Below are 24,554 nucleotides of genomic sequence, written 5' to 3' on the forward strand. Positions count from 1 at the left end.
GGAAATAATCAGCTATTTTGCAGAAATGACCAGTAAGATTTAATTTAACTTAATCATGTCATCTTCCTGAAGGTGCCCAACTGTCATACGGATTTACTTTACATTGCTGTAGTAACGTTACTTAATCCTACCGTTACAATACAAAAACCACCGGGCGCGTCCGCATTACATGTGCTATTCAATGTTTCAAAACCCACCGGCAGCCGTGGTACGGGAAGCGTCACCAAAGCGGGCCTCCGCTGATCTATTTTTGACGGACACCGCGGGCAGCCCGCTTCAACACAGAGCACCTCGAGCGGGCAGAAGCCGGACACAGAAAAAGCAGAGAGGATCCGGTCGATTTTCAAAATAAAACACCCCGCGCAAACTACCGGTAGTAAAAACAGACAAAAGAGAAACTAATTAACTACGTAGCATATTTACACACGGAGAAGCAGATCTAGAAGCACATAAACGAAAGAAAATGACAAAAATCTGAGCAAGTAAACAGAGTCTGGCGGGCTAAACGCTTCTGAAACGCTCCCGCTAGGGTTTGAAGTCGCGTGCAGGACCGACCAAAACAGCGTCACGTGACAGAGACGTGCGGGTTTCGGGGTTAAATTTAATGTCTCCAACACATTAAAAACGACAACGTCTGTCAGTAACACCTGCAGTAACTTTAAAATACAAAAGACAACGCTTACTCAGTACCCAGAGTTAATGTCTACCCGCTCATGCAAAGGCAACGGATAGTCCAGCTAACATGAACTTTAGCTAGTTTAGCCAACTCCCCACACTAGCAATCTTCGCTATTCCACTATAATATTTGAACGTCACAAAGAACTACACAATCACACATCCACACTGTATTAACAAAGTTAACATAACTCTTGATAATTTGAGTGTTTGCTAGTTAATGTTAATTAGCTAACGTTAGCTACCTTAATGCTGCTCGCACATGGACTTGACATTCACTCGGCCACTACACATTAGCCGTCTGAAATTCGGCATTTGAAGACATAAAACGAGTTAAAGTTCACAGTTAACAGTGATATAAAGTCATTCTAAAATGCTGCTTCTGTTGAAAGGACAAATAATGCGTTTAATAGTCAATTAGGAGACACTTACCGCAGTCCTTCGGCACGAAGAAAATGGCGGCCTGAAATTTCCGTTAGACGAGGGGGGTGGGCGGAGCTTTCCAGAGTACGTTTGACACTCCGTAGTTTAACGACGTATATTTTCACCAACACTGGGCGGTATCTTACTCCAGCTGTTGTTGTAATAACTCTGAAGGAGTCAATGTACTTTGACACTGCATATTTAACACTGTAGAATTTACTTTGAGCTAAGGGTAGAGATTAGCACAGTCACGCACACACACAATAGAAAACATTCAGCTCAGATGTACACACAGAGCAAGCAGAGTGACAGTCACCTCAAAAAATGTCTTGCTTTACCTCTCTGTTACTGCCTGTCTGTCTTTTACCCTCTCTCTGTCTCTTTCTTTGTTATTTACTTAAATAAACTGAAATTAACTGCCAAGGACTACAAAAATGGCTGCAGCTGTGGCCCTGGCCTGAGGCTGCCATGGTGACTCTGCTGGTTGCCATGACTACTCACAGACACAGGAGAGGAGAAGGAAGAAATTTTGATTTTTTGCCCTCTGACAGTCCTCGCATTTGGGCTCACTGAGGCAAAACCAAAGCTCACATCAGAAAAAAAAAAACAGACAGTGATTGGCAGGAGAAGTTCCCGAACACACTGATGTAATTTTGGTGTCTCTGGAGTAAATATTGTGGAAACTGTGGCGAGTATAAGAAGAGGGTGGATTCAGCTTTCCTCGAAAATCAGCTTCATATTTTGAATGGGAGTTTATTGGAAGTTGGAGCGGGACACTCCTCACTCTGGGGCACGCCATTCAAATTCAGAAAATGTCTCGTCTTAGGCGAGCACATTGTATGAATCAGGACAAGTTCCTCTACAAAAGTGGAAAAAATCTAATGTCTACGATGTAAGATGTGCCCAGGAGCAGCGTGGAAAGAGAAAAATTTCAGTGAATTTCAGACAGCCTCTACCACTCTAGCCTCTGAGGTCTCCCACTCTACGCCGAACATTCCACGCAATACACACCCATTATAAACTCAGAAATTTCACATGATTGATCACGATGATTGACGAGTGATTGATCGAAAAGTATAAAAGATATCAAAAATCTGAATAGAACTTTTATAGAGGACAAATTTACCTACATTTTAAAGTTTAAATGAAGTCTCTAGGTGAAATTTTGCGGGAGGAGTTAGCTTTTGAAAATGCCCCTCAAAAGTGTCAGTTTTTTCGTTTTTTCGCAGTTTCCCATTCATTTCAATGGGACGATTTTCGCAGTTTTTCGCGAATAAATTCGCGAAAAATTCGTGGATTCCTTATAAAAGTAATAGCACACCATTCCCGATAAAGGCGCACGATTTGATGTAATTTTTGTCGGTGTCGCCCCAAAATTGCGGGGCGAGTTAGAGACCGAAAAAAGGTACGGAAGATGAATAATAATATAGAAGAAACACGCAGAAGAACAATAGTGTCTCGTGGCTTCGCCACGAGACACGACTCCCCATATAGCTTAGAGCTATATGGGGAGTCGTGTCTCGTGCGTAGCCTCGAGTCACTAATAAAACTGCAAAGAAACACGCAGAAGATCAATAGTGGCCTCGTGCCTATGGCACGAGGCCACTATTGATCTTCTAGATTTATATACAGCAGCATTAATAACAGAATAGCACAATTTACAGCAGACGTGAGTAACGTGTCATACTGCAGATCACCAGGAGGAGGCAGTGTAAGATCATCAAACAGCACAACAGGCGGGTCACGAGACCAAGCTGAACTGAGACAGACAGCCCCGTCGGCTACCGATCTGGTCCATTTGACACGCTGGCATCAATATAATAGCAGCCTCAGTGAGTAAGACATGCTAAATACTAAGCTAACAAACAAAACCGAGCTTCTCACCCTGATAATATTTTTAGCTCTTGTCACACTGGAAATATGAACAACATTCACTCATCACGTAACTTACACCGTCACCGAAGCACACTGTTGTACAGTACAAAGGAATGAAGAAAAGCACTGACGATCGGCAGGAGATGAACTCAACTAAGTAACTGCACAGAAAGTTTGTCGAACACACTGCGCATGCGCAAACACTCAGATTCAGAAAACTTTATTTGTCCCCGGGGGGGCAATTTAAGGCACAGGTGAGCAGCTTAACGTGCAAGTACAGACATTTTAAGGTGCAAAAGAGACAGAAACAGAACAGGATAAAAAATACAATGTATATACAAGTTACCATGCCATAAATGTAATGACTGTCCAGAATATCCATAGAGAATGTAAACGGACTGTGTAAGTAAAGTGACTAAAGTGCAAATGTAAACAGTAAACAGTAGTCACAGGGAGTATATGCAAGTTAGAATGGGTAATAAATAAAATGGGTAATAAATAAAAACAACCATAGAGTCTCTGGTACGTGAGTATGGGGGTGTGGGGGAGGGGGAGGTTGACTGTACTATGGCGGCATGTGAGCTGGAGAAGAGTCAGAGAGAGAGAGAGAGAGAGAGAGAGTGTGGGGAGGAGTTGAGGAGGAGGATGGCTTTGGGGAAGAAGGTGGCTTTTCTCCTCTGAGTTGTGCAGGCGGGGCAGCGGAGCCTTCGTCCAGATGGGAGCCACTGGAATGCTGAGTGGAGGACGTGTGAGGCAGAGGTGTGCGATACCGCTAGATTTGGTATCGATCCGATACCAAGTAAATACAGGGTCAGTATTGCAGATACCGATATCGATACTTTTGAAAAATTAAGGTGGATGCACCATCAATCTAAATCTGAATGAATTTTCATGACATTTTAAGTGTTTTTGTGATTTACCTTTTGGATTATTAATCAGTTAAAATCCAGTACAGAACTTGGGCAAAGTTTATAATTAGATAGAAAATACTTTATTATCACAATAAAAGTTTTTGTTCAGAAACAACACAAAATGATCGATTTAAAAATTTTCATCTGCTTATACAAGTTTGTTGTGTTACCACTGTATCTTACAGCCTTTTTACAAATAGTACAACTTCCTATCGATTCATTTTCGGCCCGAAAATATAACCAAACAGCCCTACTCTTTCTCTCGTTGTGTGTAATGCGTTGCTGCTGGTCAGGCCTGGCTGGTAGCGGTGGGCGGTGATCGGTCACCTGGCGCCGCGGAGTCACGTGACGATACAACAGCAAAATGAGCCTGCTCTGCTCTGTGACAGCAGCGGCATTTAGACAAACAGAGTCAGGTCGCCTCTTTAATGAAACGCGACAAACTGAAACTTAAGTATCGATCTCATTACACTGGTATCGATCAGTCTCGATACCAACGTTGGTATCGATATTATCGATATTTGGATCGATCCGCCCACCACTCGTGTGAGGGGTCTTTGGAGATTTGTATTGCCAAGTTGAGTGTCTGTTGGTCATGAATGTGAGTAACAGTTCTTACAGGCAGGCCGATGATCTTAGAGCAGACTGAAACAGTGCTCTGCAGTTGGTTTCTGTTGTGGAGGCTGATGGAGTGGAACCAGCAGGTTATTGAGAAGGTGATGATGCTCTCAATAAAACTGTAATAAAAAGTCTGTAGAATGTCTCTGCTGACTCCAAAGGAGCTGAGTTTCCTCAGGAGGTAGAGACGTTGCTGGCACCTTCTGAGAGTCTCTTCAGTGTTGGAGGAGAATTTCAGCAGGTTGTCAAAGATGGTATACTCCTCGCAGCAGGGAATTCACAACAAGTACTATATAAAAATACTAATGCAACACAGCCAAAATGATCACCAAATGAAAACAGAAAAAGTTAAAAAAGCAATGTACAAAAATGGCAGAGGAGGAGGGCATAAGGGTTAAACAACTATCTGCATGTTTCCTGAACATTATGAAATTAAATCATGTTTTGAAGGCAAAAAAAAAAAAAGTTGAGACAACTTACAAAATCCTAACCCTATCCCTAGGCCACATATCCAGCCCTCCACAACCGTCTAGAGTGTAAGTGGTGATAGACAGTGGATGGAGGTTATTCTGTTCTACTAACAGATTATTTCTTCCAAATTAAACATGTTTTGCTCAGTGTCACTAGGTTGCCCTTGGTGTTAGTGTCGTCTTGGTGTTGCAGTTAGTGATGGCCGTCTGACACCCGAGGCTCCGACACATGCGCGGTAGCTCATGAAGCAATTGTATCGAACCACTGTGCCGAGGCGTGGTTCGGTCACGTGACTAGTGACGTTTGAAGCACTTGAGTGACGTTCGAAGCAGTTCAAGTGCTTCGAACGCTTCAGCGGCAAACGAATCACCTGAGGGGTTCGGTTTGTCATGTGAATCACCTGGTGGGATCGAGTGTGTTCAGGGATATCTCGGATATCCTATCCTTATTTAGTGATGCTCATTTGAATGTTTCTTTGCATAATAGGTTGGTTTGTTGCTGGAGTTGGAGTTAGTTGCGTATTTTGTGGAGATAGATCGTAAGATTCAGATTGAAATAGATAAAATAGTTACACAGTTAGACAACACTAGATTTATAGATAGACATAGTTACATAGATAGTCCTAAATAGCGTTATATATAGATAAGATAGAGAGCGAGAGAGATACAGATAAGATATAGACATATAGTCAGAAGTGCGTGTATAGTTTTGGTTCGGACAAATCACGTGTTTTGTGACGTATGAACCATTTCACTGCTTCATTCAGAAACCCTGTCACTGGTTTGGTTGTCTCGGCTCTTCGGGAGAGATGAGATGAGTCTTCGAAGCAAATAATGACTGAGTCAAGAGAGATTTGGTTTGACACTGTTGCATTCAGTACAGATATTCTCTAACACTACTAAACCATGATACCAAGAGCAAATGAAAATAGCTGATGTAAGCGCTGAAACATAATCATTAGTGTAAGTTAGCAAAGGTTCATAGAGTGTAGCAGTGACGTAATCAAAATGGTCCACCGACAACGGCGCATCACTGATGAGGTTCGTGGTACACTGTGAAATCAACGGTCTTTCGTTAGCGAAACAAGGGTTCGATTCCCATTTGTTCTTTATTATTTATTTTATTGTTATATGTATATAATTTTCTTATAATACACTTTAAACCACATATCCATGCAATGTAGTCGAATAGGAATGTGCATGGCAAATCAAGTCCCATACAAGCATGAACCAGTATGACACGTCTCCATTGCACTACATTTTATTGTCCACTAGATGTCCTAATAGAGCACTGTGTCATTGAAGCTTCGAGTAATGAACCTTTTTTTGAATCACGTGTGGAGGCTTCAACAAAGCCTCGATTGCCCATCACTAGTTGCAGTGTGTTGTTGTGTCAGTGTCACTGAGAATAAAGACAATCTGAAAGTAATGTTTTTTTATTTTTATTTTTTTCTAAGAATTACTTTCAGGGGTAAAAAGAACCAAAACCAGAAGAAGCAGAAAGAGGAAGTAGAGATGGCAGACAGATCACGGTCATGGTAGACAAAGAGCATCCTGCAGTGAGCCATACTGACCAACAGGTTGAGATTGCTCACTTGAAGGCAAAACTGATTCAGTTTATTGACTTCTTTATTCCAAGAAGAACACTACACAGTAATCACTATCAGCTACTTTGAACCTTCAAACTGTTTAATGCTGTACTGACCGTCCTCTCGTCTGTCTCTAGTCCTGCAGTGGATGAGCTGAAAAAATTAACTACAGCACCCCCATGTGGACAGATACATGGATTACAAGCTGCCTGTCAGGTGCATCAACTATTACTGTAAACTCATTTGACTTTTCTTTGATCTATGGAGATGAACACATGTTTAATAGAACCTTCTATGTTGGCATTTGTTCTGTTGTGTTATTCACCTGAAGTGGAATCTTTGAAGAGGCCGATCCATGAGAGGAAAATACAAAACTTCAGTCATTGTGATGAGAATTGGTCTTAAGTATGTAGGGTAGACTTTTAAGAGACGGGCAAATAATACTCATTAAAATTAAGACACGTAACACACACACACAGAGATGCTTGTTTCAATGCTTCAGGCTTTTAATTTTGCAAAACGACAGTAAAGACGAGTTCATTGTGCAGAAGGAAGTTTTACTAACAGCATTCTTTTCATAACACATTCAGTCTGTTCTTAGAAAAAGGCACAAAGCCTCTGAGACGACCCAGCTTCTGTTTATTTGACTTGTCGCTTCACTCCTTTAGTTGCGTTACAGCGATAGAAGAAATATAAAGAGGCTCCGGAGTGATTAGCTTAAGAAATAAGAGCATGAAAACACAAACATCAGCACTCATCCACCAGTGTTTGTGACAGATTCTTCTGTTTCAGGACTCATTCCACTTTCTTGGCGCAGACAGATGGACGTTGTTTATTACACTGCACATCATCCCAGCACTTGGACCCTTCAAATATCAAAAACAGAAAAAAAAGAAATCAGTCCATCTCCACACCATCTAAAACCTGACACTGACGACATTTACATGGACAATATTTCTTTATTTAAATTAAAATAATTCTAATTTAACTGTTTACATTGATGTCAAATATAATAATCTGATCAGATATCTGCATTAACAACATTACTAACAGATGTTTCTCATTCAATCAACTGTTTTCTTTTGTCATTTATCAGTTAAACCAGTGACACACACAGTTTTCAGGTGAAATAAGGATTTACCTCCATAATTAATTTGGATGCAGTGCTGTTCATTACCCCAGTTGCTGGGCCCTCGACCACACCAGTTTGAATAGTGAAAAGGTGTCCCATCAGTCCACAGCCAGATACCCTCCTAAAACAGAGATTTAAATAGATTCTGGATTAAAAAAAATAATAATAATAATAAAAAATATGAACAAAATGAACATTTTCTGAAAGGCAATACAACCAAGGGTGTTGGGCGGAAATGGAAATTCAAATTTATCTCATATTTTCTCTGTATAGCTCTTAAGAAAGAAAACATTTATTTACAGATGCAGCAGATATTATTAAAAATCCGAATGGTGTTACAGGAAAATCTAAAAACCTGCAAAACATTAGTTACACTGTGAATGTGGTGTCAGCAGAGAGCATTCACAGTAACTGAAATAAAAATATGCTGCATGAAGATGGATGACAACTGGAGGAGTATAGGAGGAGGTGGTGGACACAAACTAAAATAATTTATTAGTTTGAAATGAACTAAATACCTGTTGAGCATCACTGCCTCCAATCCATGTTGATGGATACCCATTAGTGCTCATCTTTATCATCCTCTGGATCTCATGGTACTCGAAGACATCGTGGACTGATGCAAGGTTTCCACCCTTGGACTGACAGTTTTTCTGCAGTGGAGATAAACAGAGATAAATGAGAGTTGTCAAAGCAACAGCAGGACTCACAACCAAAAGGATGCAAGACATAACAAAATAAACTCAGTGATTACCTCAGCTTCAGCCCAAGTCATTTTTCTTGGAATGTAGAGAAAACAGCATCCATTGTACTCAAACCAACCAAGACAACGTAAGGACCTCTTGATCAGGCGACTCTTTGCTGAAAACAGTCTCCAGTTAAAGGTTTAATATACAGACTTTTATTGAAGCGTAATATAATAATGTGAGTCTTTGCCGAGGGTAAATTGAAACTGATGAGTTGTCAGTCGTTTATTAGTAACTATATTTTGGGACTGAACCATTCCAAACTAGTGATCAAGACTTTCTGGGAAGCTAAACACCAACACTAGTCTGACTGCAAAGGATGACAGCAACAACATGCATCAAATGTCAGTAGAAATCTTTGAGAAATACCCACTGACCAGTTTGAATATCACTGGACTTTGCTTCTGGAGGAGCTGGAAGAGATTTTCACAGCATTCATTAACTACTGTGACGAGTCTCATGTCACTGTATGCAGACGATCCTCTACGATATACTCACCATCAGCTCCAGTCAGAGTCATCACGACACAAAAAATCACCGTCACTGGCAGCGTCTTCATTGTGGAGATGATGCTGATTTCTAGCTTCAGTCAAGAGAACCAGACATGTTGGAAATATTTAACACCCACATGATGAACATTCAATAAAGGAAAAGACGATAAGAGTTGGTAGCAGACCTGCAGTAGAGTGATCCTCTCTTCTTCGTTCTCTCTACCAGCCTGAAGCCACAACCTTTCAAGATAAATGACAGCTTTTAAATACAGTTACTTACCTCATCATCTTTCACTAAATGAGGAACTGGCACAGGCAGAGAAACACCATTATCAGATAAAGCGTGGTCAGGACACCAAATGCACAATCCACACAAACCAAACATTTGTTAATCCACAATTATTGTGTTATATAAATGATCAAACATCCTTAAACTTGCAGAGTCACAATTATTAAAGGAACCGTATGTAAGAAATGTATTTCAATTAATCATAAAATGGCCCTGATATGTCACTAGACATGAAGAAATCATGTTCATTTCAAATACTTATATCACTGACAACAGTGGTCCGGCCAGGATATTGCTAAAAAAAAAAAAAAGCTTTATATCGCACCACTAGCAGGATATGAAAACAATCTATGTTTGACTGAAATGTGGTATTACAGTAGCCTGGCTGACGCGACTGCACATCTCAATGAGATGCTGGTCTGGAAACTACGTGTTCATTTTCTCGTATTTGAGGCGTGGTTTTACAAATGCCTAGAGCCGTTTATTGGGCGCTACGAATGTCTATCAAATGCGCCTGGTAATTCCCATGCTGCCTTGCGCGCGATTCATAGCCAATCGTATCAGTTATACCAGATAACAAATGTAGAGCGACAGAAATTCGACGAGGAAGAAGAAGCTTTACTGTCCATGAGAAGACGATAGCGTTTAATGATTATTGCCGTTTGAGCAAAGTCAATATGAGGGTAGAAGGCATATACGGTCAATCTGCAGACCTATTGTATCCAAAAAAACACCGAGTCTATCTCGCTAAGCCCCATAGCCTTAGCCACCAATGGGGCTAGCTGGTAAATAAAGCTTTTGCCAAAGCCTGTTGGTAGCAGAGCAAACACATCCTTCTTGGCAATGAAGTCTTTCAACGCCAAACGTTGCTCTTTTTTTAAAAAATAAACTTGCGTTCTAAGCTACTTAAAACACTGTCTAAGGCTGCATCGAACGGTAACGTTAGGTCCGCTGCCATGTTGGATTAACACACTACACGCTTCGGTGTCGCGCATAGACGTCGTCATCGTCTTGCTGCCCCACCCCCCCGTTCTGTGATTGGTTCCCTATCTCAGGAGAAAATATGGGCGATGGTTTCCAGACTGCTTTTGCAGCGAGAATGAAATCGCGCGCAAAGCAGTATGGGAACACCCAGGCTAGTATTACAGTACATCTTTACGAAATATTTGGCTAATCGCCATTAGTAAATTTTTGCGATACATAATTACTTCGCAAAACATCTCTCATGAAGCATAAACTTTATTAACAGAAAAAAAAAAACTTACTGTGTAGGACTCGTCACTTGCCATTGGAAGCTCCTTGTAGCAGCCTACGTTCCTGCTGGATCCTGCAGCTTTGCTGGCAACCTCGAGTCAGGGGGCAGGGGGAGGGGATACACCGTTCTCCAGTATTTTGAAAGTAATTGCAGTACCAGTTTTGGCCAGTTTTGGCCACAATCCTACATACGGTTCCTTTAAGCTTTAATTGGCATTTTCATGCCTCAGTCCTAGTCACAGCCACGGCTGGAGGTGCTAATTTCTTTCTGTACATTTGTCTCATTCTTGTCAGTCTGTTATTTCCAATTTGACTAGATCCCAAACTGATCAAGTATTTGTGCGATGATCCACAGAGACCCCTCCCCTCAAAGGCATCCCACTAACAACATTCTTTTGCTAGACACCACAGGACATCCTCAGAAGGCCCATGTCCATTCTCTGATGAATCACAACTGTTTTGGAGACACAGTATTAGGAAGGTGGTTTTAATGTTGTGCCACTTGTACCTTTGTGTAACGGATCATAAAGTGTTGTGCAAAGCCTAAACAATTGCCAAATGCCCAAATGCCCCACTTTCATCAATGCAAACAATACTACCCAAGTAGAAACACCGTAGAACCTCACTGCTAAGAAAAGAGACATGTGTTGTCTCAAAGATGAAGACATTTAGGAACAAAAATGATCATTCCTAGAACAACAGCAAATGACTTAACGAAGACACTTGAAACCATCATTAGAAAACTCAGAGTATTGTTTGAAGATTACTTACTTGACAGTTTGGCCGTACTGGCCATTGCCATGTCTGGAGGTAAAAGAGCTGAAGACTAGCAAACAGAGAACACCAACCCAAAGATTGGAGCACAGGAGTGACAGCATCATGTTGTGGGGGTGCTCTGCTATGGAGGTACTGGTGCACTTTAGAGTGGTGATCTTAACTAATCCTACTAGCATTAAATTCCAGGAATTGTGAAGAAAAAAAAGACTTGAGATGTATCTGGCTAAGGTGTACTGTACATAAACATAAAATTCATCTGTACATCCCAGCATGTGAGTATTGGATTAGGACCAGCTTGACTTGAACTGAATTGTTCTATTTGAGCTACATTTTAAGCCTTACAACCAATGCTACATTGCACTATATGACGAAATAATGTCAGATGACGCATTTAATCTTCCATGTTTGCTGTATTGTCAGAGAAAGTTTTATGACATTGAGATTTATATCAAAGAGGTGGACCCAATAAGTTAATAGAGTTTGAAGAGCTTTGGCAAAATGAATGAATACACCACTTTATATCTCACTGTACTCTTGTGCACTGGTATGAGAGTGACAATCTTTAAGAATCTGATGGAGTTGTTGATGTGAGTTATGTCTGCTGGTTCTTCCTAAGGCAGGGGCAGACTGAGCTCAAAGAGATTCAGGAAGTAGCACCGTCCTCCGGTCGTATCACAGTTGGATCAAGTTAATGCTTATGCTAACAAAACATGTTAAAAAAAAGAAAAAAAGACAAACACTTTAACAAGAATTGTTATTTTTTCCCACACTAATTGTGATTGTCTTTGTCACAGATACACTTATACACACTTAATATACAGTAAGTAGATATTTTTCGACAAACGGCAGCAAGTGAAGACAAAGGAGAAATTGAAAAGTTCACAGAGGGTGAGAGTTCTTTTCATTAAAATATTTACCGCATAATTTTCACTGTGTCACTGTCTAATGTACATTTTATATAATCTGCATCATTGTGGAAGATATTCTTAAAGTACAGATAGATGCTTTCAGAAATGAATTAAATGAAGTTGCACATGCACACACACACCTGCTTCAATGGTTCAATGCAAACTGTAGAAAAATAACTTTTGCTTATGTGGCAGTGTGGATAAAGATGTCAGGAAATGTTGAAACACTCTGGTTTGGTCATGACTGAACCAGACAGTGACTGTTGTCTGTCATGTTTTTTGACGACAGATAACAAAGAACGAACAGAAAAACCACAGCTTCAGGTTTTGCTGCAGAGTCTGTCTCTGTCATGGCTCAATTCAGTGGGAGAAAATGTAGAGGCATCTAGCATCTTTTCACTTTCAGTTATTTTGGTTGGTTCAGATAAGCAGTGATGAATCTGATCTACACATCTGTTCTATTAAACAACTAAACTTGCTAGACTGAGAATGCTTAGTTTTGTGACTATAGACCTAGGCTGCTGGTAGAGGATGCATTGAGCACCTGTCCTCAAATTTTGTTGTTAGCGATCTGTCCCTCTCTCCATCTCCCTTTCCCTTAATTGAATTGAACACTGCAAATATGTGTCAAGGGGGTTTGCGGGTAATGGGGGGGACCCAAATGCAGGACAGAGCGGCAAAGGCAGGGGTAGGCAAAAGGTATTTAATGAAAAAAGCAAGACAAAACTAACGGCACTGCAGACATAGCATGCAGGCACCAGCTAGAATTGGTTTAGGGTTTGTTGCTAGGGTCACATACGGGGATGTGGGCCACGTGGTGGTGCATCAGCCAGGTAGTAAAATCAGCTGTTCACCTGGTGAAGAATGACTGAACTGAGAGGGTGAGGGGGGAAGTCGTACTTTTGCTGACCGCATGTTCTCGAAAAACTGACTCGATGTTTTTTTGGATTGTTGGACCACTCACCGCTTGTGTTTTAACAGCAATAAATATGCACAAACCTCAAACTCGAGACATGTTTTATTGAACAGCCAGCGCGTCCGGCAGGTAAAGTTTTTCCCCTGTTTAGCCTCTCAGCGACTATAATGTTTGTTAGATAGTCGCCCAACATGGCAGGTATTCTAAACTTGATGAAACTAAAACTTCTATGAAACATGACATGTCAGAGAGCAAAGGGGAAGGCAGGGCTATATATACACAAGGGGCATGGGGGTGATGAGACACAGGTGAAACAATCAGGACGGAGCACACAAGGAGAAACCAATGACAATCAAAAGGGAAAAACTCAGGAAATGACACAAGACAGGAAACCAAAAACTTAACAAAATAAAACAGGAAACTGAATACAGGAAAACTAATCACCAAACCATGACAATATGGACACAGGTGGACAGGGGATTTAAACCTTCCACCTCACAAATTCCTTTGTTCTAAACAAAGGGATGCTGGTTGTTTCTGGTGTTCACTCATGCACATGTTCACTCTCTTTCTCACACACGGTGATAGTTGGTAGATTTTATGAGACTGTGGACAGTCATGACTAAGCGATGACATTTTATAGTCATTCAAAGCATTCACACACAGTGTATTCAGATAAAACCTGTGTTTACACAGATGCTGAAAACTTTATTTTGTTACTGTTTAATGTTTTTGACTGTGCTTGTAAGAGGGTAGAAATGTAGTAAGTGATACAACGAGTGTACTTAGACTGTTTCAACCATTTATAATAAATGACTGCATAAATCCCAGTAGATACACACAACTCTACACAAAGTCTTTTGTGGACATTTTAATTCAGCGTTACAGTTTAGGGCAGGGCTGCCCAATTTGGGGCCCGCGGGCCAAAGTTGGCCCGCGACTGATTATTTTTGGCCCGCGGCCCATGCTCATATTTTTAATGATTAAATTATTATTATTTTCCCACTGCCAGCAGTCGGAATATCTCTTTTAATGTTTATTTATTGTTGCACTTCCTCTCCTGACCACAACTTAGCATTGTGTTACATTGGGGGTAGGGTGGCGCTGTTTAGCTCCAGCTCAAATCCGGCCGGAAGCCCATGACCAGAGAGTGAGAAGATGCTGGGATGGAGAGCATGGGCTCAATCATAGCTCCATGCCCTCTAGTATATACAGTCAATGGCTCCAGGGTGAATCTGCCTTCAGCCGTCGACTTCCAGGCTGCTCAGCCTGGGAGGCTGCACAAGCGCCACCCTCAACAACAATCAGCACAACCAATCAGAGCTCATGCGGCATCCATTCGAAGCGAGTGAGCGCGACTCGTTTGAACCTACAGTCAATGGTTTGAACACGAAGCGATAAGCGGAGTGAGCCACCGAGCGAACTGCTTTAAGTTAGATGCAAACTGCTTTTTGAAGTAAGTTAGATATTTAAGCTAATTGACTGCTTCGACTAATGCAAACAAGAGCTAGATTTTACGAAATTACAAATATAATTATTACAAATTATAGGTAACCAAGACAATACACAGAGTATTTTTGTAAATAAACTGGTTAGTTTATATATGTTAGAAATTTTTAATTGCAAGTTACTGCTAACGTTAGCTTAGCTTGTTTGTTTGTTAATACAAAAGGCACCAGCCTTCAAGGCTAATTGCAGAGAGTAGTGCCTTGCAGGCTGATTATTAGGCTAATGATGATTTCATATTGCATGTCATTATTCAGTCAGCTGCTTTCGAGGCTGATTGCAATAGGAAATCGTCAAAAAAAAAAAGCTAAAAAGCTGAAGCTGTTGTCCAATTATATTACTATTTTAAAATGATTGTTCAAGGCAGCAGAGAGTGTAATATTTCAGTCTTGTAGGGGCATGTTGTCCCATGTTGTTGAAGACATAGGCCTGGTAGCCTTATTATTATTTTTCTGCTTTCAATAAACAGAAGTGCCATTCATTTTCAAAATTACTTTGTATGACTGTTTATTTTGCAAAGTTATATCATAGTCATATTTAATTAAATGCACTGCAACATGAATGTTTAGTTTTGGCCCGTGACCCTGTACCCTGATTCATTTTTGGCCCTCCACTGAGAAGTATTTGGGCACCCCTGGTTTAGGGTATTCTGGGGATGGTCACTGTCGTGTCTAAAGGATTCATATGAACAAACACTTGTTGCAAAATCAACAGTAGTCAAGTTACAACATCAACCAACCCTCCCTCAAGAAATACGCTGGAAATGGCTTTGTTTGCTGATTATTTGGAAACAGATATCTGACCCATCTTTACCACGTTATACTCTGTAAACAGCATCGCTGGGAAAAATGTCAAGTTAACAGAGACTTTAAATATTGATTTTTATCAAAGCTTAAAGCTGCAACCTTTGCTGAAATAAACACCAATGATCTGTGTTTTTTAAGGAAATGAAACTCAAATGAAATTACTTTTCAGTGATAAATATCTTGATATATTGGTATGGATTACCACTCCTGTTATGTCTGGGGTCAATTTGACCCCATTCAATGTTTAACATGATTAGAACGATGATATCGTTTTGATGTCCGGTATCCATGTTGTACTCATCAGTGTTCTTTGGGGACAATTTGACCCCCAGCTCTTTTAGCTGTATAAAACATTTAAGAAATTTCAACATTTTGTTGTGGTTGTTTTGGATGATACTGAGGTCACTATAACATGCAGTTGCATAATATTCAAAAAGCTTCAGGGCCCTAACCTATCATGCTGTGGGGGCAGGAAGATATTGATAGTTCACTCAACATATGGTGAAGCATCATATGAAAGCTTCCACAGCAGCCTTCTAAACCTTCTGAATTTCCCTTGGTGCTTGTTACGCCACGGTGTAGGGCTTAAGGGACAAAGCATGAACACGTTTTTAAATCGCATCATATCAAGGTTTAGAGTTCTACTTAGCTTAGTTTGACTAGGCCCAGGTCATATGCGTCCAGATGCGCCATATGCGTTTTGTTGGAAAAGTCGCTCTCTGGTGTGTTACTCTTTTAGTTGGCAGTTCCTGGTGGAAGGGCCAATCTGTTGTTCCAGTGCTGAGGGCAGTCTTTGCCGTGTGGTCCTGATGGCAGAAGTTGGAGGGAAATTGGCCGCTCCTTTGAAGTCCTTTGAAGTAGCTTGTTAGCAGCTTGGTGCTAACTAGCTGTATGGCTCTTGTTGGTCGAACAGTTAGCCTGCAAACCTTCAGTTTGCAGGCTAATAGAGCTTGTGCAGATTCTTCAGCAGGCTCTCGCGTCACTGCTGTGAAGAGAGGCCTGGAGTAGCTCCTTTAGATAGCAGGCTACTGAGGCAGCCATGGGGGTAGGACCCAAATGCAGGACAAAGTGGGATGAAGCAGAAGTTGGCAAGAAATATATTTAATAAAAATAAGACAAAACTAAAGGCACTGCAGACATGGCAGGATAATCCAAAACATGAAGACACGAAACCACTCGGAGACATGAATACGGCGAGGTGACAAGAAAAGTGACTAGAACGAGGTGACAGAGAACAAAGGGGAAGGCAGGGCTATTGCTGCCTTCCAGAAAACTGGGAGGTTGGAAATTTCCGAGTTTTGTTGAGCGTCTACCATTAGCGTTCAGCACAGAGAGAAAGTATATTACCTATTGCTGGTGAAAAGAAATTTGGGAGACCTCAATTTCGATCATTGTCAGTAACTTGGGAAACAAAACAAATTATCTTATCGCAGTCGGCCATGTTTGTTGTTTATGTTCAACTTCGTTCGCCTGGAACGCTTTGAGGTCGCATCTAGTACACTCCAAGTGAGATAAATCCAACATCCCAACTTTCTGGAATGCAACATATATATACACAAGGGAACAGAGGGGTGACGAGACACAGGTGAAACAAATCAGGGTGGAGCACACAAGGAGAAACCAATGAACCAATCAAAGGGAAAAACACAGGGAGGAACACTAAACAGGAAAAAGTAAATGCATCTGCAGTTAAATGCCTTATGTTTGCATTATGGCAACCTTACATGTAGTGATGGTGAGATGAAGCCTCATGAGGCATTGAACCACTTGAGCCAGTTGGTTCGAGAAAGGGTTCATCTCTTGAAGCTTCATGTGCACACGAAACCACCTACTGTCCAGGTGTATAATCACAGGCAGCTGTCGCTCTTAACCAAATAATGTGTGATGCATTGAATTGTTGTGTCTGTAATGGTTCTTGGGAATGACTATGAATTACAAACTTAAATTATCACGTGTATGATAAAATATTTTTTGAATATATTCTGTGTGTGTAACTTTTCCCAAAATGGTATTATCATATGATATGGCATTTTGTGTAATGTTTTTCTGTCACTTTAGGCAAATGGCATGGGCTTAAACAGGCAGAGGAAAGTGAAAGTGCTTGTGGAACTAGAATGAGGGCACTGAATATGTCTCTTCCTAGCTGGCTCCATCCTCTTACCTATCTTTCTCTCCTCACTCTCCTTAATCTTCAAACCATATCTCTCTCTCTAAACTCTCCAAAACTATATAAACGCTATCCAGACTCTGAATTGACCGCAACTCTCTATCAAAAACCCCGAGGGTCAAACCCATTGACTGTATATACGTCAAACCTCGCGGCAAAATCCAAACCACTTCCTGAAGCAGTCACGTGGTACAGCCGGGCAGCGAGGCTTCGGATGTCATTATTTTTGGCCCCTCCCCTAAATGAAGCAAGCCTCGATACGCGCTTCGCGGAAACGCCCCCTCCATTACTCGTCACACGCTTCGAAGCCTCGGCACGTCTCGTAACATCACTACTGACATGTATAAATTCAGCCAAAGTAGGCCGAGACTTTGCTACAAATCAAATGATAAACCACAATTGTAAGAGGTTGTGGACACGGTAGTGTTAATGTTAACATTACAGAAGAGACAGTACGCCAGTTTGAATGAAAATCTACTTTAAATCTACTTTCAAAAAGAGTTTAGTCATAGTGTCCTAAAATGACTGAACCACCATCCATCATCCTCCGTGGGCAGTAGTAGTGTAAAACCCAGATCTTTTGAGGGATTCGGATCGGTCTGAATCACTCACTTGTATGAGCCGGGTTCTGCGAGTCACTTGAGTCACTTGAGTCACTTGACCCAAAATGGCCCGATTCAGAAAGAAAGTGTTTCCAGTACATTCACTCGAGACATAATAAAGCATAGTTAACACCTAGTAAAGGATTATTACAGTTACCTGTTATTGCCATTTATCAGTTGTGATACATAGCCACTGAAAATCATATCAAGTGTCTTACATAAGCCTAAACCTAAAGCTCAAAATTAAACTGTGCAACAAAAAAAAAAAAAAGAATGAGGGTCACTACTACGAAATAATATTTTATCTTCTTATGGTCTAAAATGTATGTGGAGTGGATGCAGAGGCTATTAATTCACTCACAACGTTAAGTTTCGTTTCTCTGCCGACCGAGTGAATGGCTGTTGACTCCCTGCTCTCGGTTAAGCAGAGACTCATGAGTGACGGATCCGCAGGATTCATGAGTGACGGATCGGACTCATGAGTGGCGAATCAGCAGCGGACTCATGAGTGACGGATCCGCAGCGGATTCATGAGTGGCGAATCGGACTCATGAGTGGCGGATCAACAGCGGATCCGCTCCAGATTCGCTACTCATGAATCCCTGCTGGCTGAGTGCAGGTGGCGCTGCTAGTGGTCAGGTCGAGTAGTACATTTTGTGATCTCACTCGGCAGAGAAGCAAATTGTACGAATGTTTGAATGGTGCCGTTTATTGATTATATATTAATCAAATGTGGTAGGACTCAACTGAGCCGATTCAGTAGATGTCTAGATTCATGATTCATGAGTCTTCTTTGGTGGCCGATTCAATGAGCCGGATCCCGAATCTTTTTTCCAACACTAGTGGGCAGTGGCACATTCTTGCCAGCAATTAGTTAATGTTAGACAACCACAGCACCATTAACTCATTGTTTACATTACGTTATCAAAAGCAAGAAAACATATGTACGTTAAAATACAAAACTTGAGAAATTCTCACCAATATTTCCTCGTCATGCTCAAAGCGAGTGAAAAAAATGCCTGTTTGCCATATCCTTGATAAATTCACCTGCTCAAATGCCTGGATGCTTGAAGTAACATTCAGTGGTGTTAAATACGGTCAACTAGGAGACTTTACTCCTCCACAGAGCTCATTCTGTTAGGATCGACTTCAGAATTCCAAAACTTCACTGAAGAGTGGCCCAACACTCATCTGTCTCGAGTCCTGCAGTGGATGAGCTGATAAAATGAACTACAGCACCACCATGTGGACAGATACATGGATTACAAGATGCCTGTCTGATGCATCAACTATTACTGTAAACTCCAGGGAGATGAACACATGTTTAATAGAACCTTCTATGTTGGCATTTGTTCTGTTGTATTATTCAGCAAAAGTGGAAACTTTCAAGAGGACGATCCATGAGAGGAAAATACAAAACTTCAGTCATTGTGATGAGTACAGTAGTGACTATATTTATTTGAAAACTTTGCATATTTGAGAGGTCATCAGTATGGTCTAAACCAGGGGTGCCCAAATACTTCTCAGTGGAGGGCCAAAAATGAATCAGGGTACAGGGTCACGGGCCAAAACTAAACATTCATGTTGCAGTGCATTTAATTAAATATGACTATGATATAACTTTGCAAAATAAACAGTCATACAAAGTAATTTTGAAAATGAATGGCACTTCTGTTTATTGAAAGCAGAAAAATAATAATAAGGCTACCAGGCCTATGTCTTCAACAACATGGGACAACATGCCCCTACAAGACTGAAATATTACACTCTCTGCTGCCTTGAACAATCATTTTAAAATAGTAATATAATTGGACAACAGCTTCAGCTTTTTAGCTTTTTTTTTTGACGATTTCCTATTGCAATCAGCCTCGAAAGCAGCTGACTGAATAATGACATGCAATATGAAATCATCATTAGCCTAATAATCAGCCTGCAAGGCACTACTCTCTGCAATTAGCCTTGAAGGCTGGTGCCTTTTGTATTAACAAACAAACAAGCTAAGCTAACGTTAGCAGTAACTTGCAATTAAAAATTTCTAACATATATAAACTAACCAGTTTATTTACAAAAATACTCTGTGTATTGTCTTGGTTACCTATAATTTGTAAAAAATTATATTTGTAATTTCGTAAAATCTAGCTCTTGTTTGCATTAGTCGAAGCAGTCAATTAGCTTAAATATCTAACTTACTTCAAAAAGCAGTTTGCATCTAACTTAAAGCAGTTCGCTCGGTGGCTCACTCCACTTATCGCTTCGTGTTCAAACCATTGACTGTAGGTTCAAACGAGTCGCGCTCACTCGCTTCGAATGGATGCCGCATGAGCTCTGATTGGTTGTGCTGATTGTTGTTGAGGGTGGCGCTTGTGCAGCCTCCCAGGCTGAGCAGCCTGGAAGTCGACGGCTGAAGGCAGATTCACCCTGGAGCCATTGACTGTATATACTAGAGGGCCTGGAGCTATGATTGAGCCCATGCTCTCCATCCCAGCATCTTCTCACTCTCTGGTCATGGGCTTCCGGCCGGATTTGAGCTGGAGCTAAACAGCGCCACCCTACCCCCAATGTAACACAATGCTAAGTTGTGGTCAGGAGAGGAAGTGCAACAATAAATAAACATTAAAAGAGATATTCCGACTGCTGGCAGTGGGAAAATAATAATAATTTAATCATTAAAAATATGAGCATGGGCTGCCCAAATTGGGCAGCCCTGGTCTATATACTGTACAATAGAGCCATCATAAGGAGATTTAGGTAATTTTCCTCACAAAAAACAAGCTAGGCCTATTTCAACGTCAATGGCACACAGTCATGTTCCTTCACAGAAGAAGTCAAAGTAGTTGTGTGATCATTGTCATGTTTGATCATGGTTAAACTGATGGTGATGCAAGGCTCTTAGGACACAGCTGTCTGTATCTTTTGAATGTACAAGGCCTATCCTGCTCATCAACACCACAATGACTAAGGGTGCAACAGGGTCATTAAGAGTTGTGCGTCGGAAACTGGGTGAAGAAGGACTTGTTGGCAAGATCCATTATTGAAAGAGCAAAAATAGAATGAAACACCTGAAATGTGCAAAAGAATACAATAAATGGACAAAGGAAGATCGGTGTAAAGTGTCATAATCTGATGAGTCCAATTTGGACAACTATCTGCATGGTTCCTGAACATTATGAAATGAAATCATGTTTTGGATCTGCCAGGTGTTCTAATCATTTTGGCCACCACTGTATGTAGGGTAGACCTTTATGAGACATGCAAAAATACTCATTAAAATCAAGACACGTAACACACACTCACAGAGACGCTTGTTTCAATGATTCAGGCTTTTAATTTTGCAAAAAACAACAAAAGACATGAGTTCACTGTGCAGAAGGAAGTTTTGCTAACAGCGTCCTTTCCTAACACATTCTGTCTGTTCTTAGAAAAAGGCACAAAGCCACTCACCTTCTGTTTATTTGACTTGTCGCGTCACTATTTTAGTTGCATTACAGCGATAGAAGAAACATAAAGAGGCTCCAGAGTGATTAGCTTAAGAAATAAGAGCATGAAAACACAAACATCAGCACTCATCCACCAGTGTTTGTGACAGATTCTTCTGTTTCTGGACTCATCCCATTTTCTTGGCGCAGACAGATGGACGTTGTATATCACACTGCACATCATCCCAGCACTTGGACTCTGCAAGTACCAAAAACAGAAAAAAGAAATCAGTCCATCACCACACCAAATAAAACTTGACACTGACTATGTGTACATAGACAATATTTTCTTATTTAATTTAAAATAACCCTAATTTAACTGTTTACATTGATGCGAAATAAAATAATCTGATCAGATATTTTCATTAACAACATTACTGACAAATGTTTCTCAGTCAGTCAACGTTTGTCTTTTACCATTTATCAGTTAAACCAGTCACACATTCAGTTTTCAAGTGAAATTAGGATTTACCTCCAAAATTAATTTGTATGCAGCTCTGTGGACCCCCCCTGTTATTGGGCTCTCCAGGACACCATCTTGAATAGTGAAAAGGCGTCCCATCACTCCACAGCCACCAACTGTCCTAAAACACAGATTGAAATAGATTCCGCATTTTAAACTGTGTTTTCTGAAATACTTGACAAAAATTGGTCCTTGTGCAGTGATGGAAACTTAAATTGATCTCATATTTTCTCTGTATAGCTTTTAAAAAAGAAAAGATTGATTTACAGATGGAGAAGATATTATTAAAAATCCAAATGGTTGAACAAAACAACTGTGTCACTGGCGTTACAGGAAAATCTAAAAAAATGCAAAACATTAGTTACACTGTGAATGTGGTGTCAGCAGAGGGATAGGAGGATAGGAGGAGGTGGTGGACACAAACTAAAATAATTTATTCATTTAAAAACGATGAACTAAATACCTGTTGAGCATCACTTCCTCCAATCCATGTTACTGGATACGTGTTTGTGCTAATCTTTATCAGTCTCTGGATCTCATAGTACTCGAAGACATCATGGATTGATGCAAGGTTTCCACCCAGGGCCTGACAGTATTTCTGCAGCGGAGATAAACAGAGATAAATGAGAGTTTTCAACGCAATAACAGGACTCACAACACAAAGGATGCAAGACATAACAAAATACACTCAGTGATTACCTCAGCTCTAACCCAAGTCATTTGTCTTGGAATGTAGAGGAAACAGCGTCCTTTGTACTCAAACCAACCACGACAATACAAGGACCTCTTGATCAGGCGGCTCTTTGCTGAAAACAAACTGAAGTTAAAGGTTTAATATATTGACTTTTATTGAAACATAATGTAATAATGTGAGTCTTTGTCGAGGGTAAACTGAAACTGATGAGTTGTCAGTTGTCTTTTAGTAACTATGTTTTGGAATGACATCAACAACATGCATCAAATGTCAGTAGAAATCTTTGAGAAATACCCGCTGACCGGTTTGAATATCACTGGACTTTTCTTCTGGAGGAGCTGGAAGAGATTTTCACAACATTCATTAACTACTGTAACTAGTCTCATGTCACTATATGCAGACGATACTCTACGATATACTCACCATCAGCTCCAGTCAGAGTCATCACGACACAAACAATCACCATCACTGGCAGTGTCTTCATTGTGGAGATGATGCTGATTTCTAGATTCAGTCAAGAGAACCAGACATGTTGGAAATATTTAACACCCACATGATGAACATTCAATAAAGGAAAAGACAATAAGAGTTGGTAGCAGACCTGCAGCAGAGTGATCCTCTCTTCTTCCTCCTCTGTGCTAGCCTGAAGCCACAACCTTTCAAGATAAGTGACAGCTCTTAAGTACAGTTACTTATGTCATCATCTCTCACTAAATGAGGATGTGACACAGGTCAACAAACAGAAAAACACCATTATCAGATAAAGCATGGTCAGGACACCAAATGTACAATCTTCATGAACCAAAAGTTTGTTAACTAATAATGGTTGCGTTATATAAATGATTAAACATCCATAAACTTGCAGAGTCACAATTATTAAGCTTTAACTGGCATTGCCTCACAGCCATGACTGGAGGCAATGTACAGTGCAAATGTACAGTGGTGTCCTTCTGTACATTTGTCTCATTCTCGTGAGTCTGTTGTTTCCGGAATATCCCTGACATTTGGCACAAACATTGTCTTGGAGTCAAGGAGAAACGGATTCAAATTTCACAAAACACGCTGCTGACCACAACTCACCCATCCCATAGCAATAACACTCCTTGATGGCAGCAGCCATCCCCAGCAGGATGCAGCCTAACACAGGCACACACACAAAAACCCTTTAGGTACAACAAAAAAAAAAAAAACATGAAGAACAGGATAAGGTGTTGACCAGGGCCAGTATTCCGAAAGATTCTTAGCGCTAAGAGTTGCTCCTTGTGGCCAAATTCTAAGAAAACTCTTAGAATCATGACATTTTCTAAGAATTTCCTCTCAAAGTTAGGAGATAGATAGATAGATAGATAGATACTTTATTAATCCCAAGGGAAATTCAAGCATCCAGTAGCAGTTACAAACATTGAACATAAAATAGCAGTTACAAACATTGAACATAAAATACAAAAGCTATATAAAAAATAGAAAGTGACTAGAAATAAAATGTTTATACAACTATAAACTATGTTAAAAATATAAAGTGACCTGTTAGAAATATAAATATAAAGTGACCTGTTAGAAATATAAATATAAAGTGACCAGTAGAAGTAGAAGGGTTTTTTTTTTTTTTATAAATATGAGAGCTACAAATGGGAGAAAATGAATGAAAATCACAGTCACCAGATGTAGCAGAGGTAGACAGACATGGTAAATGAGAGTGTCCGGTAAGTAGGTGCAAAAGGTTTGTCCATTGTCTATTGTGTCTCCTGCCATCACTGAGAGCTGTT

The 24,554-nt window shown here is 40.5% G+C and overlaps 1 protein-coding gene across 1 annotated transcript; it reads right to left on the minus strand.

The window, feature by feature from the left end:
* Positions 1–6,156: 6,156 nt before the first annotated feature.
* Positions 6,157–9,382, minus strand: LOC311492237 (ladderlectin-like). The gene is made up of 3 exons (XM_084550457.1): positions 8,212–9,382; positions 7,703–7,814; positions 6,157–7,427 (listed from the first exon to the last, which is right to left on the minus strand). The coding sequence occupies exons 1-3, from the start codon at positions 8,422–8,424 to the stop codon at positions 7,357–7,359; spliced, it is 396 nt and encodes a 131-aa protein (XP_084406583.1). The 5' UTR covers positions 8,425–9,382; the 3' UTR covers positions 6,157–7,356.
* Positions 9,383–24,554: the final 15,172 nt, after the last annotated feature.

This window comes from Chelon labrosus, assembly GCF_963514085.1.
Source record: "Chelon labrosus genome assembly, chromosome: 1".
Taxonomy (NCBI): domain Eukaryota; kingdom Metazoa; phylum Chordata; class Actinopteri; order Mugiliformes; family Mugilidae; genus Chelon; species Chelon labrosus.

What these genes read in the sequence shown, in the direction of transcription:
- LOC311492237 (XM_084550457.1), bottom strand. Translation starts at nt 8,424, where the DNA reads ATGTCTTGCATCCTTTTGGTTGTGAGTCCTGCTGTTGCTTTGACAACT. An exon ending in GAGGCAGTGATGCTCAACAG is followed by an intron (nt 7,815 to 8,211) that starts GTATTTAGTTCA and finishes TCTCTGTTTTAG; the next exon opens with GAGGGTATCTGGCTGTGGAC. An exon ending in CATCCAAATTAATTATGGAG is followed by an intron (nt 7,428 to 7,702) that starts GTAAATCCTTAT and finishes TGATATTTGAAG; the next exon opens with GGTCCAAGTGCTGGGATGAT.